General features: G+C 59.2%; 1 protein-coding gene across 1 annotated transcript; it reads right to left on the bottom strand.

The window, feature by feature from the left end:
* Positions 1–4,126: 4,126 nt before the first annotated feature.
* FNDC10 (fibronectin type III domain containing 10) lies at positions 4,127–6,182 on the bottom strand. The gene has a single exon (XM_047868836.1). The coding sequence runs from the start codon at positions 6,180–6,182 to the stop codon at positions 5,472–5,474; it is 711 nt and encodes a 236-aa protein (XP_047724792.1). The 3' UTR covers positions 4,127–5,471.
* Positions 6,183–12,266: the final 6,084 nt, after the last annotated feature.

Raw genomic sequence — 12,266 nt, 5'->3', positions numbered from 1 at the left:
TGTTAATGTAGTCTTAATGTATGTTTACTTGAAGACTAATGAAATTGAGCATATTTTAACGTGCTTGTTGGCCATCTCTACATCTTTGGTGAAGTGCCTAAATCATTTATACATTTATCATCATGTTACATTTCAAGCTCTATGTCTATGTTTATACATATATATACACACACATGTGCCAGATATGTAATTTATACATATTTTCTCCCTCGGGGCGCCGGGGTGGCTCAGCTGGTTGTATCTGATTCTTGGTTTCAGCTCAGGTCATGATCTCATGGTTCGTGGGATTGAGCCCCGAGTCAGGTTCTGTGCTGACAGTGCGGAACCTGCTTAGGATTCTCTCTCTATCCCTGTCCCTCCCCTGCTTGTGCTCGCTCTCAAAATAAACATTTAAAAAGAAATATTTTCTCCTTTCATCAATTTCTTTTGAAGGACAAAAGTTCTGAAGCTTGATAAACTATGCTTATCAATTTGTTCTTTTATGGTTTGTGTTGAAATATCTATATGAAAAATACACTGGGTGGAATTAATGGTAGATTGGACATTACAGAAGAGAAAGTTAGTGAAATTGAACACATACAAAGAGAAACTATAATTGAAACCAAAGAAAGGATAAAAACAAACCGCATCAGTGAGCTGCACAGCGACGTCAGGCAGCATGTGTGCGTGTGACTGAATCGCAGGAAGCAGGCCTGCGCTCTGGCTGGTTGGTAGAGGCTCCTGGCCCTGCTTGAACTCTAGGAGTTTGCCCTCTGATCCTTTTTGTTGGTTCTTTGGCTGGCCTCATAATTCCCTCACACATGCTAGTCTGTACTAAGCTATAGATCTACGTGTCCTCTTTCTTCTTCGGGGTTTTGCCCTTTGAACTTACAACCCTGAGATCAAGAGTTGCATGCTATACCGACCGAGCCAGCCAGGCGCCCTAGGAAAGTATTCTTGTAGTATTCGGGTGGGCAGGGACCGCTTAAGAGCACGATTGAGGATTTGCATGGAAACGTCGTGATTGTATTGCACCTACCCGTGTTCTCCCGAGGGGTGAGGACACTAGGAATCGTATGCGGCAGAGAAGCTGTCAGACGTCTGTGCATACTGCAACATGACGAATCTCAGACGCGGAGTTGGGTAAAGAGTAAAGATCAACAGCACGACTTGGAGGTAAATTAAAGAGCAGATTATCTGAGGACACGTGAGAGTGCTTGCTAACGAGGGAAGAAGGGAATGGGCGCGGAAGAATTTGTGGGACTAGAATCCAAATTGAGCAGGACAGAGATGCCGGGGTCAACGGATGAGAAAGTCCAGATAAAAGTGGACGGGGCACAGTGCCTCAATGGCTCACTCAGTCGGTTCAGCGTCCGACCCTTGGTTTCGGCTCAGGTCGTGATCCCAGGGTCATGGGATCGAGCCTGGTGTCTGGCTCCGTGCTGAGCGTGGAGCTTGATTCTCTCTCTCTCCCTGTGCCCCGCCCCCCCAAAATGGACAAGGGGAAAGAAAAGGCAGATCCCAGATTCTGTGAGTCCACGTGTTGAACAGTGTTAACACAGTCGGGAAGTCAGGAAAGCTATCTCAGCCCACACACACTCAGCGAGGAGCCTGAGGAAACCAGTCTCGGTTCTACATGACCAACAGAACAGAGTGGCAGTTGAATCCCAGGAAGACTTACCGTGAGAAAAGCAGAGAACGAGAAGCATAGTAACATCCCTGCAGATAAAGGAAGCGTGGCAGAAAAAGCCAAGTCCAGAAAACATAAAAATCTTAACTGCCTAGGTTAGCAAAGCTAAACAGAAAATGACAAGCGAGGAACGAAATGGGTGCAGCAGAGAGGTGTGGCGAGTCTGGGGAGGCTCTGGGTGTCAGGGTCCCCGGCCTCTATAGACCCAGGCTGAAGGGGCCAAACTGCTGGTCCCCCAAGCCGAGGTCCTCGGCAGCTCCCGACTGTCCCTGAAAACCAGATTCACCAGCCCTGACCTCCAATCCTGAGATGACCAGGGAAGTGCCAGCACCTCAATGTGCCCGTCAAGAGACTTTTCCTCTATTCGCCTTTCATCCTGTCTGCCGTCTTGTGTGTACCTTCCCCGCCCCCCGCAACCCCACCCCGAGCTGAGCAGCCTCCGAGAGTATGACATCCTCACGGGGGCCAGTGCTGAGGAAACCTGGCTGCTCCCGTGAGGCCTGATGCCTGAATGGCCTCCCAGCGCCCGAGGAACCCGGGCCCCGGGGCGAGCTGCTGCTGCCTGGGCCGTGTCCCGCGTCGTGCAGTCGGTGCAGGGGCCGCAGAGCCAGCCCCCCGGGGCACTCAGCGCGTGTTCACAGGATGACGGTGGGTCACTCCTGCCCGCTAAGCAAGAAGTAAAGGCTGTGAACCAGCTTTGGCGACTGAGCAGGGGATGAGGAGTTCTATTTTGCACACAGAAGGCATCATAACGGGAATTTCAAGAAGGGCCGCATGTCTACATTTCGCGTGCGGTTCGGCTGGGGATGTAGCCCTGGGGGTCTCAGCCCAGAGGGCACTCCAAGTGGGCGTGGACAGCGATGCGAGCCTTGAAACAAGCCTGTGAATTAGGTTCTGTGATGGTCTCTATTTTATAGATGAGGAAACCAAGGCTCTGAACGGCCGCACGGCTGTTGGACGGCACGGCCAGGATGACAGCCGGGCAGCCCTTCGGCGTTTCGGGACCAGAGCGGTTACTTATATTCCACGTCAGAAAGTCAGAAGCTTAAGTATCTCCGGGCACTCGCGAGACTGGCAGTCTCAACCGACAAATAGGGCATCTGGACCCCACCTGCAGGACACAGGGAAGCCATGGAGATTACAGGAGGGTGGCATGTCTACCCATTGGCCAGTCAGAACTGGAGTGGCCACAAGGAGAGCAGAGGCCACACGAGAGGGAAAGGGAGAGAGACAGAAGGGGGCAGGAGAGGGAGTCTCCTCCAGGAGATGGTAGGGATGGAGGGGAGGGGACGCCCTGGACAAGGTACACCGGTCAGTCTTTCAGGCGGACTGGGGTGATGCCAGGTGGGGTAGGAGCCTGAGTGTCCCCTGCGCCCCTGGAAGGACGGTGGGGCCAGGTGGGAAGGGAGCACTGGTGAGGATAACGGTGAACTCAGAAGCAGGAGCGCTCCACCCAGACCAGCTCCGGGGCAGCCCCCAGGACGAGGCTCGCCGACCGGACCGCGCCGGGGCAGGGCCGCTCGCCTCTGCAAACCCACAGTTGGACTCCAGTCCTTCAAGGAGCCCCTAGAGTGAAACCGTACGGAGCAGAAGGCTGCAGGTCAGTGCTGACCAGCCGGGCCAAGCGGCGCATGGGACCTGCTTGTGGCTCCGGCTGGTATGAGCTGGAACCCACAAAGGGGCCCCAAACCAGGTGGAGCGCCAAGGAAGGGGGAGAACGGGATGAGGGCAGGCCTCACAAAGCCTCCCAGTGGCTCCAGTCCCGGAACCCAACTGCACCCAGGAGCTGAGGGCAGACGCCAGGCTTCTTCAGACCAGAGCTGCCAAGGGCTCCCACCTCTGCCCTGTCGAAGACACCCAAGCACATGACCGGTTGGGGGGGGGGGGTGCTGCAGCAGGCAAAGGGCCCCCAGGAAGTCAGAATGAAAGCTTCTAGAGGCAGAACCCACTCCTGCCCCAGCTGTCTAGACAGACACATCACTGCACCCTGCCCCCTCCACAGGGATGAGTCACTCCTCACAGCCTGGCCCGCCCCCAGCTGGTTTTGCTCTTCAGGGTCACAGCCAGCTCCAGCATCTCAAGGACAGCCAAGAAGGGGGCGGGCTGTTGGGAGGATGGGTGGTGGTCCAGTGCGCGTTCCACTTGCGGCCCCCAGGTCCCCCTCTCCCCGGCTCTAGCGCTGCGTGGGGAGGCCCAGGCTGGGGAGAGGACCCTCCTGGAGCTGCATTAGCACGTGTCACGGCTCAACTGGGTCACCCGTGAGACTGGACTACTTCCAAGTGTAGACAGTGCCATACCCACCTCCCCCCCCCCCCCAAAATACCACAGGCCCAGGAGATACTTTTTCAGCCCCAAATTGGAAGGGCAGGGTGCCCTGGAACTGGGAGGAGAAGCCACCTCTTCCCCTCACCCTGCACCCTTCCCTCCCTCCTCCCCAGTAAGCACACAAGACAGTGGTTTTGGTCTAAAATGATGGACGTTTAGACATTGACGCCAGGCTTGCACCTGACCAGCGCCATGCCAAGGGCAGGCAGGGCAAAGACAGAGAGGTAGGGAGCGGGCACTGTGGGGGCACCAGCCAGGACCTGGGGTGAGGGCGGGGAGGGGTTGGCCCCAGTGACTCCAGAAGTGCCAGGTCCAGGATGTGGTCACAGTCAGGGGCTCCTGGAGAGCTAAGTGAGCTTCACCCCTCCTGGGGATGCCCGGTGCCCAGCTCAGGAAGCAACCTTGGCCAGGGGGTTCACGTCTTCCCAGAAAGGGGCAGGGCCGGCCTTCCATCCACCGTGGGCAGCGGCATCACCAGCCAAGTCCTTGGCTCTTGACTGCCAACCCAGGGAAGGGGTGGGGCGGTGCTGTCCATCATGCTGTGGTCCAGGCTTGGGACCCAGACCACAGAGGCAAGTCCTGCTGGGCGAGGCCGGCCTCCCTTCTTCCGCCCTCTGGATACAACGCCGTCCTTTCCAACCAGACCCCTCTTTCTAGCCACTTGCCCTCACTCACCACGTAAAGCCCTCGACAGAGGCAGTACCCACAAAACAGAATGAGGGGCAGCCCTAGAGAGCCGCCAGCTTCACACAAGGTAAGAGGACACTCACCCCTGGACGTGGCAATGAAAGGCTGGGCCTGCCTGCTGCTACATCATGGTTCCGGCGTGTCACACACCAGAGTAGGAAGACAACACAGGACAACGCTTACCCACACTTGAGGCTCCTGCAAAGCTTGAAGGGGGGGTAAGTTCCCCAGGGGGCCCTGGCCGGAAGCACACACAAGCCGGCCAGTACCAGGGCCACCGGACGCCCTCAGACAGCACAGGACGGGTGGGTGGCTTCCGCAGTGGGCCAAAGACACTAAGGCACGAAGCTAATCTAAGCCCACTGGGGTGAGGTGGGGAGAGGACAGGCTCCAAGGGACCTCGTCGAGCCAGCAAAGCACACAGTGACCAAGCGATGATGACAGCCTGTTCCTTTTCCAACTTGGCACAGGCTGGAGGTGCAGGGTGATGACCCGGGGGTGCCAATGGCTCTTGCTAGAAGGGGCTGTATGTCCTGGTGGCCCCTAAAAAGGCCTCTGGAAAGCAGGAAGAGCCCTGGACGAGGCTGGCACCCCTGCGCAGGCCCAAGGGTCAGTCCCGAGTTGGAGTCTGGGAGGCAGAGGCCGGGCTAGGAAGGTCGTGCGATGACTCCAAGGCCCTACCGGTCTCCGGTGGGCCCTGCGTGAAGATCCTAAGGAGGGAGCAGGAGCGAGGAGTGGGGAGCGGGCGCCCATCTCGAGGAGGCAGAGCCCCGGTGGGCCGCCCGGAGCTTCAGGGCTGCCTGCGCAGGCCGGGGCGCCCAAAAGCCGGGTGCATGAGGTTCTCGGTGATGTAGGCCACGAGCAGGCAGATGACCACCAGCATGACGCAGATGGAGCCGCCCACCGCCGTCATGGCCACCACGATCTCCCGCATGCCGGCCGGCTCGGCAGCGAACTCCACGCACTCGGCGGGCCCGGCGGGCTCCGGGGCGGCGGCGGCGGCGGCGGCGGCGGCGGCGGCGGCGGCGGGCTCGGCGCGCAGCGGCAGCGGCTGCAGGCACAGGCGGTAGCGCACGCCGTCGTGCACGTCGGGCAGCAGGTAGTCTCGGCAGGAGGCGCCGAGCAGCACGCGCTCGCACGGGAAGCGCGTGTAGGCGCCGCGCCACGAGCAGTTGAGCGCGAAGGCGCGCACGCGGCGCGCCTCGGCGGGCGCCAGGCGCCACTGCAGCAGCACGCTGCGGTTGCGCAGGACGCTGGCGCGCAGCGAGCGGCCGGCCGAGGCGTGCGCCGCGCAGCCGGGCGCCTGGCAGCGGAAGCCGCGCGCGGGGCTGCGGAAGCACAGGCGCCCGCCGCCCGCCTCGGGGCCCTCGGGCAGCACCTTGTAGGGGCACCAGGGCGCGTCGGCCGCCGGCTCCCAGCCCGGCGGCGTCGGGGCGGCGGCGGCGGCGCGGGGCGGCGGCGCGCAGGCGGCCAGCAGCAGCAGCAGCGGCGGGGCGCGCATCCTGCGGCTGGGCGGCGCGGCGGGGCGCGGGCTCGCGGGCTCACGGGCGCGGCGGAGGGTCACGCGGGCCGCGCCGCCGCCGCTCCCCGCGCTCCCCGGCGCGCCGCGCCCTCCGCCGCCGCCGCTGCCGCCGCCCGCTCCGACCCGCCCCCGCGCCCCGTGCGCGCTCGGACCCGGCGTGGCGGCGGGGGCGGGGCCGCCCCACGCCCCACCCCCCTTAACCCTCGCGGGCCCGCGGCCCCCGGAGGGTGGATCGCCGAGGGGAGGGGGTGGCCAGCGCGGCCTGGAGATCCCGGCCCCGCGCGTGGGGCGGGGTGAGATGCGACGGGCCCCGCGCGCACGCGCGCGCGCGGTCCACGCCGCCTGTCCCTTCTTTTGTCGCCGAGTGAGCGGCTCTCCGCCCGTTCCTCGCCCCCTCTAGGCCTCTCCGAAGGCTCTCTGGGGACCGGGGTGTGGGGGACGGGGCGGGTAGTGGTGGCCTCCGAGAGCCGCTCTTCGACCGCCCTTGGCAGCGCCTCCGGACAGGGACAGGAGGCAGCGCCGTGGAACGCTGAGGAGTCCGGGTCACTCCGCCCTAGGCTGCCCCATTCCCCAGATACGCGGTGGGGACCCAGGGTAAGGGTCGGCCTGCAGTGACGAGGAGGGGCCGAAGACGGACACTTTACTTCACCGGGTTAGAGACAAGGCAGCGCCCACGCGGGAGGGGCACCAGAGAGAGGAGGATTCCTTTGATGAAAACTTGAATGGAGCTTCTCATCAAAGAGCATCCCCTGCTCTAATCAGTCCTCTACTTCTCTCTTCCCTTCACACGCATGACCCTGGGCTAGCCCCCCTCCCCCCATGCCCTGGGGAGGGGGTCAGGGCTGGGCAAAGGGAACAGCCCCCAACAAGTTCACCTGGCGCATCCCCGGGGAAGGACGGACACATACCTTCTCCTACTCTTGTCTTCAGGACCAGCCCAAGACAGCAGCCCCTCAGTGCTGTCCCTGCCTAGAGGACCCGGTTCTCAGGACGCCCCTCCAGGGCTGGGGGTCCGCCTGACCTGAAGGGACCTGAAGCAGAAACACGTCAGGTGCAGGGGACATACCTCTGTCTGAGGGGCTACTCTGCCCTGGGAAGCGAGGCGACAAGAAGTCCCTGGCAACTGTCTCATGGACCCTGTGTTCCCTGTAACACCTCCCTGGGGGAGAGAGGAGGGACTATGTGGGCTGCAGCACTCACAGAATCCTTGCTCCCCACACTCCCACCCCCAGCCTTAATAATTCCTGGTCATCCCAGAAAGTCCTAGGGCAGCGCTAGATCTCAAGGCCTCTACCAAAACCTGAGGCCGAGGGTCAGAAGTCCTGTACCCAGCATGCCTCATTACCAGCCTGGAGGACCCTGACCCCAACACCAGGCCCCTCCAGCTGGTTGGGACCCTGCAAGGGTCTCCCCAGGCCTCTACACCTCGTGGGGAAGGGTTGTGGGTAGATTTGGGGAGGGGTGCTTGTTGGCATGGAGGGCCCTGGGCTCAGACTGCCCCAGCTCGGTGGGGGACTTGAGCGCTTCCACAGGGAAGCAGAAAGTGATGATGATCTAGGAACTTCTATGTCCCTACCCCGAGCTCCTTGGGCTGCCGTTTCCCATGGAAGCCTGAAGCTCCTGCAGTCACTTTGCCCCAGGCGACAGTGTGGGGGTGGGGGAGGCCCCATTCTCTCCAGTGGCCCAAATCTCCACTACTATGGCATCTCTGGGCCTGAGGACCTACGGGTAGCCAATCCGCCAGTCCACCCCACGGAGAAGAGCCCGGCGGAAATAGGAGGGCCGTTGAGCATTTTGCAAAGTGGCGAGGTGGAGATCTGGTTAGATCCAGCCTGATGCCTCTCTGGGGACTCTGGTGGCCGTGACCTGAGCCTGTTCTGAGGCTGGGGGCTCACCACTGCAGAGCTCTTCCTGGTCAGGGCAACTCCTGGCCAGGTGGAAGGGTTGACCATGAGGCTGAAGGCTCTGCTGTCCCCCCACGTGGCCATTTGCTCCGTCCAGGGCATCCTGCCTACTGTGAGGGCAGGGGAGGGAGGGGAGCGAGTGAGGGAGGGGAGACCTGTGCCCGCGGGTCCCTGTGTGAGTTCTGTTGAGATGCAGCAGGATTGGGGAGGGCAGACCTGAGAAAGGCTTTCTTCCCATGTGAAGTTCTGGGCCCTGGAAGCAAAGGAACTGTCCCCAGAGACCACAAGGGACACCCCCCCAACCAGCCTACACCCCACATCAACCTCCACACCCACCTCCATGGCTGCCCCTGCCAATGGCCAGCAGAATAGCTACTGTACTCTGCCTGACACCCAGTCCCAGGGCGTGGCTCTGTGTTGCCACCAGCCACAGCCTGAGGGGAAAGTGGAAGGATTGGGGCCCTTTCCTCTGGCCCCCCAGAGGCAGTCCATCTGTGATCCCGGATCCACCAGTCCTGAGAACTTCCAATGAGAACCCCCCTTCAGCTGCCCCCTGCCCAGAAATATAAGGGCTAATGGGGATTGTGGGAGCATCTGGGCCTGTTGTAATCTCTGCTCCATTAAGGGGAGGGGAGGAGGAGGTCGAGGGTCAGCACGCTCCCTCCCCAGGTAGCTGAGTGTGGCTCCGGTGGCCTCCCTGCCAGCAGAAAAGGCACGTGGGCAGGACCCGTGCACATCCATCAGCTTAGCCCGCCTGCCTCCCGTGCACAGACCACGTGGCCCATCGCTCAAAGTTCCCCCCACCCCGCCAAAAGCACACACACACACACACACACACACCAGCTTTCCTTTCACCAACCTTTCAGGACCCCCAGAGGCAGGGTGGGGTGGGCTGGAATAGGTGGCCCCCACTTCTGCCTGGGGTCACCTTCTTGGGCAGGCTCGTGGGAAACCAGGGGAAGGAGCCTGGGCTCTGCAGGCACGGAGGCTGGCCACTGGGGTGCAGCCAGGCTGAAGTGAGAGAGACGCCAACTGAAGCTGAAACCCCAGTGGTGCCCACCTGCCCCCCCTTCTGACTTCCAGGAGTAGTGACCTCTCATTTCTCTTTGGGAACCTCCTTTCTCCATCCTCACCCTCCCTCCCCCGCCCACGGGCTGGCGGGGCACCCGGGCCTGGTCTCTCAGACGATGATCCCCTTGGCCTCGAGGCCTTTGCCGAAGGGAGCGGGAAGGGGCATTTGCTCCGCTGGAGGGGACGGACTGCCAGCTGCTGCAGCCCTAATGAGGTGTGGGAAGAGCTGGTCTGAGAACGAAGCCGACCCCTGAGAAGTGCAAGCAACCTGGACAGACTCTTTGCTCAGAGTCTCTGGATCCAGCCTTGCCCGAGGCTAGGAGTCCCCCGAACTTCAAGGCCACTGGAGCCAGGAAAACTCCTGCCTAAACATCGACACACCTATTTTCTAACTGTGCACCTCGGAGTCCCCTGGATGGGTGACCTGGAGGTCCTAAGCGGGCCCTGCCAACCTCACCGACTTCACCTCCTCCTCCTCCACGGACCCCTTCTCTTTCCTAGGACCCCCAGGTCATTCTTTCTGCCTGACGGCTCCTCCCTGCAGATCTGAGCATCTCTGCCCGGTCCCACCTCCCACACCCCGGCTGGGTCCAGAGGGGCCTCAGAGGCAGCACGGTGGGTAGCGGGTCCCGCCGTCCCTTGCCTCCAGCTGTGCCTGGGGGGCCTAGACACAGCCCTGGGACCCAGCTCCTGGTGAGGGGTCAGTGTGAGGCACCAGAGGCTGGCAAGGCAAGGTGGGGACCACAGCCTGGGGCTGTGACCAAGAACCCGGGGAACCGCTTCTGTGACAGGAACACATGGTTTCCCAGGCCTCCTGTGGAGTCAGGAGGGACTTGACTTGGGGAAGTTCAGCTGGGACTGGCCTTCGGGAGGGAGGGCGGCAGGCCTCTATTCAGCTCCCGCGGTTCCGGCTCAGGGCTGCCCTTTTGCACACGTGCACTTCTCCATCTGAAGTGCCACACTCCAGTGGCCATCTGTTTATATTTTGCACAGATTTCCCATCATTTCATTGAGGGCTTTCAAGTGCCGGAACCCACCTTGTTACTGAAAACAGGACTCTGCTTTCCTAATTGTTGGTTTATTTCATCATTTGATTTTTTTTTTTTTTTTTTTTTTTTTTTTTTTGCTTGCAGAGGCAAAACCTGACTCACATATACAACATTATAAGTATGGTGAACCTTGTCCTACGGCCCAGCCAGCCACCGTGGTCAGCAATGCGTGTTTCCCTCCACAGGCGGTTAGCGTGTCAGCAGATAAGGGTGTGCAGGCCCCTGTTTACAGTCGTAGCATACTAAATGCTCTCTCCTCTTGCCTTCTCTCCTTGATGATATGCCTTTGAGATGCACGCGGGAGCTACGTGGCAGCGCCCTGTGGATGGCAAGCTGCTTCCGTGGTTTAATACCGTCCACACTGCCGCACACGCAGCCCTAGAACGGACGCCACGTGCACCTGCGCCAAGATGCTCTGGAAGCAATGGAACTAACTGGGCTTCAGGACCCCGAGCGAGCGCGTCACGCCTGCTCCGGGAGGGGGCGCAGCGCTGGGCATCGCCACCTACCGGCCGTGCGGGGTACTGCATAGGCGCCAGGACGTGGGGCCCAGCAGCCTCCCCCTTTTGGAAGCGTCCCGGGTGTGTGTGTGTTGGGGGGGGGGGTCGTCTTGACTTTAAAAAACTACAGGAACCTTCACTTAAAAATGTTTTTTCTGTCCTTTTTGTGTCCTTGACCCATTTCCTCTCCATCTTACCAATTTGTGTCGCCCCAGCCTTTTATCTGTAATGTTAAGTTGCAAACACCTCTCCCAGTTTGTGGCCTTTTGGATCTGCTTGTAACGGTTCCACCAGGCAAAAATGCTTTATGTGTATGTGGTAAAACGTAACGCCCTTTATCATTTCTGGATTTGGGGTCATATTTAGAAAAGCCTTCCAGCTTGATGTTAAAAAGGGATCCTTAGGAGCCTGGGTGGCTCAGTCAGTTAAGCATCTGACCCTGGATCTCAGGGTTGTGAGTTCAAGCCCCATGTTAGGTGCAGAAATTACTTAAAAATCCAATCTTTAGGGGAAAAAAAAGGTGTGGATTCTCCTTTGGTTCCCTGTCCCCCACCCCCTGTGCTGTTTTGGTTTTATTTATTCCAGGTCTGATTTTGATCAACTTGGGATTGGTTCTGGTGTAAGGCACAAGCCTCCAATCAGCTTCATTTATTAAATGGCTTATGGTGCGGGAGGAATCCCTAGAGGAGTCCCATGCAGTATTGCTGGGTTCTGCTCTGTTGCACACTGTTTTAAGTATTTGGATCTGAATATGCTTTACCATCTGGTAGGGCTCATAACCCCTTCATTTTGTTTTTCATAAGTGTTCTGGGTATTCTTGCTTTTTAAAAAAAGTTTATTTTGAGAGAGAGAGAGCTCGAGTGAGCAGGGGAGGGGCAGAGAGAGAGGGAGGGAGAGAATCCCAAGCAGGCTCTGCGCTGTCAGCTCGAAGCCCAACGTGGGCTCGATCTAAGGAACCGTGAGATCACAACCCAAGCCAAAATCAAGGATTGGACGCTTAACTGACTGAGCCACCCAGGTGCCCCTGTTCTTTTTTAAATGTATGACTTTTAATTATCTTTTTTTGGTAACATACATTTATTTAAAAAATTTTTTTAAATGTTTTATTAATCTTTGAGAGAGAGAGAGAGACAGAGTATGAGCAGGGGGCAGAGAGGGACACAGAATCCGAAGCAGGTTCCAGGCTCTGAGCTGTCAGCACAGAGCCCAACGTGGGGCTCGAACTCACGAACGGTGAGATCACGACCTGAGCCGAAGTCGGATGCTCAACCGACAGAGCCGCCCAGGTGCCCCAACTCTCAGTGTCCTTATCTATAAAACAGGACTGGAGATATCACCCAGCTTGTTAGGCTGAGCAAGAACTATGTGTGAAAACACGCAAGGTAGTTAGAACACTGCCTGCCGTGCAGTGAGCCCTGGGAAAATACCGACGTTGATGATTTGACTTGAATTGTGGAGGGAGGTTAGGTGGAAATCTGCACCCTGTGGGGCGTGATTTCCAAGCTTCTTTCCCCCCTGCCAGGCATGCTCTCCAAGGGC

Source organism: Prionailurus viverrinus, chromosome C1 (assembly GCF_022837055.1).
Source record: "Prionailurus viverrinus isolate Anna chromosome C1, UM_Priviv_1.0, whole genome shotgun sequence".
NCBI classification, from domain to species: Eukaryota; Metazoa; Chordata; class Mammalia; order Carnivora; family Felidae; genus Prionailurus; species Prionailurus viverrinus.
The sequence above is the reverse complement of the archived record's forward strand: the minus strand, read 5'-3'. Positions and strand labels throughout refer to the sequence as shown.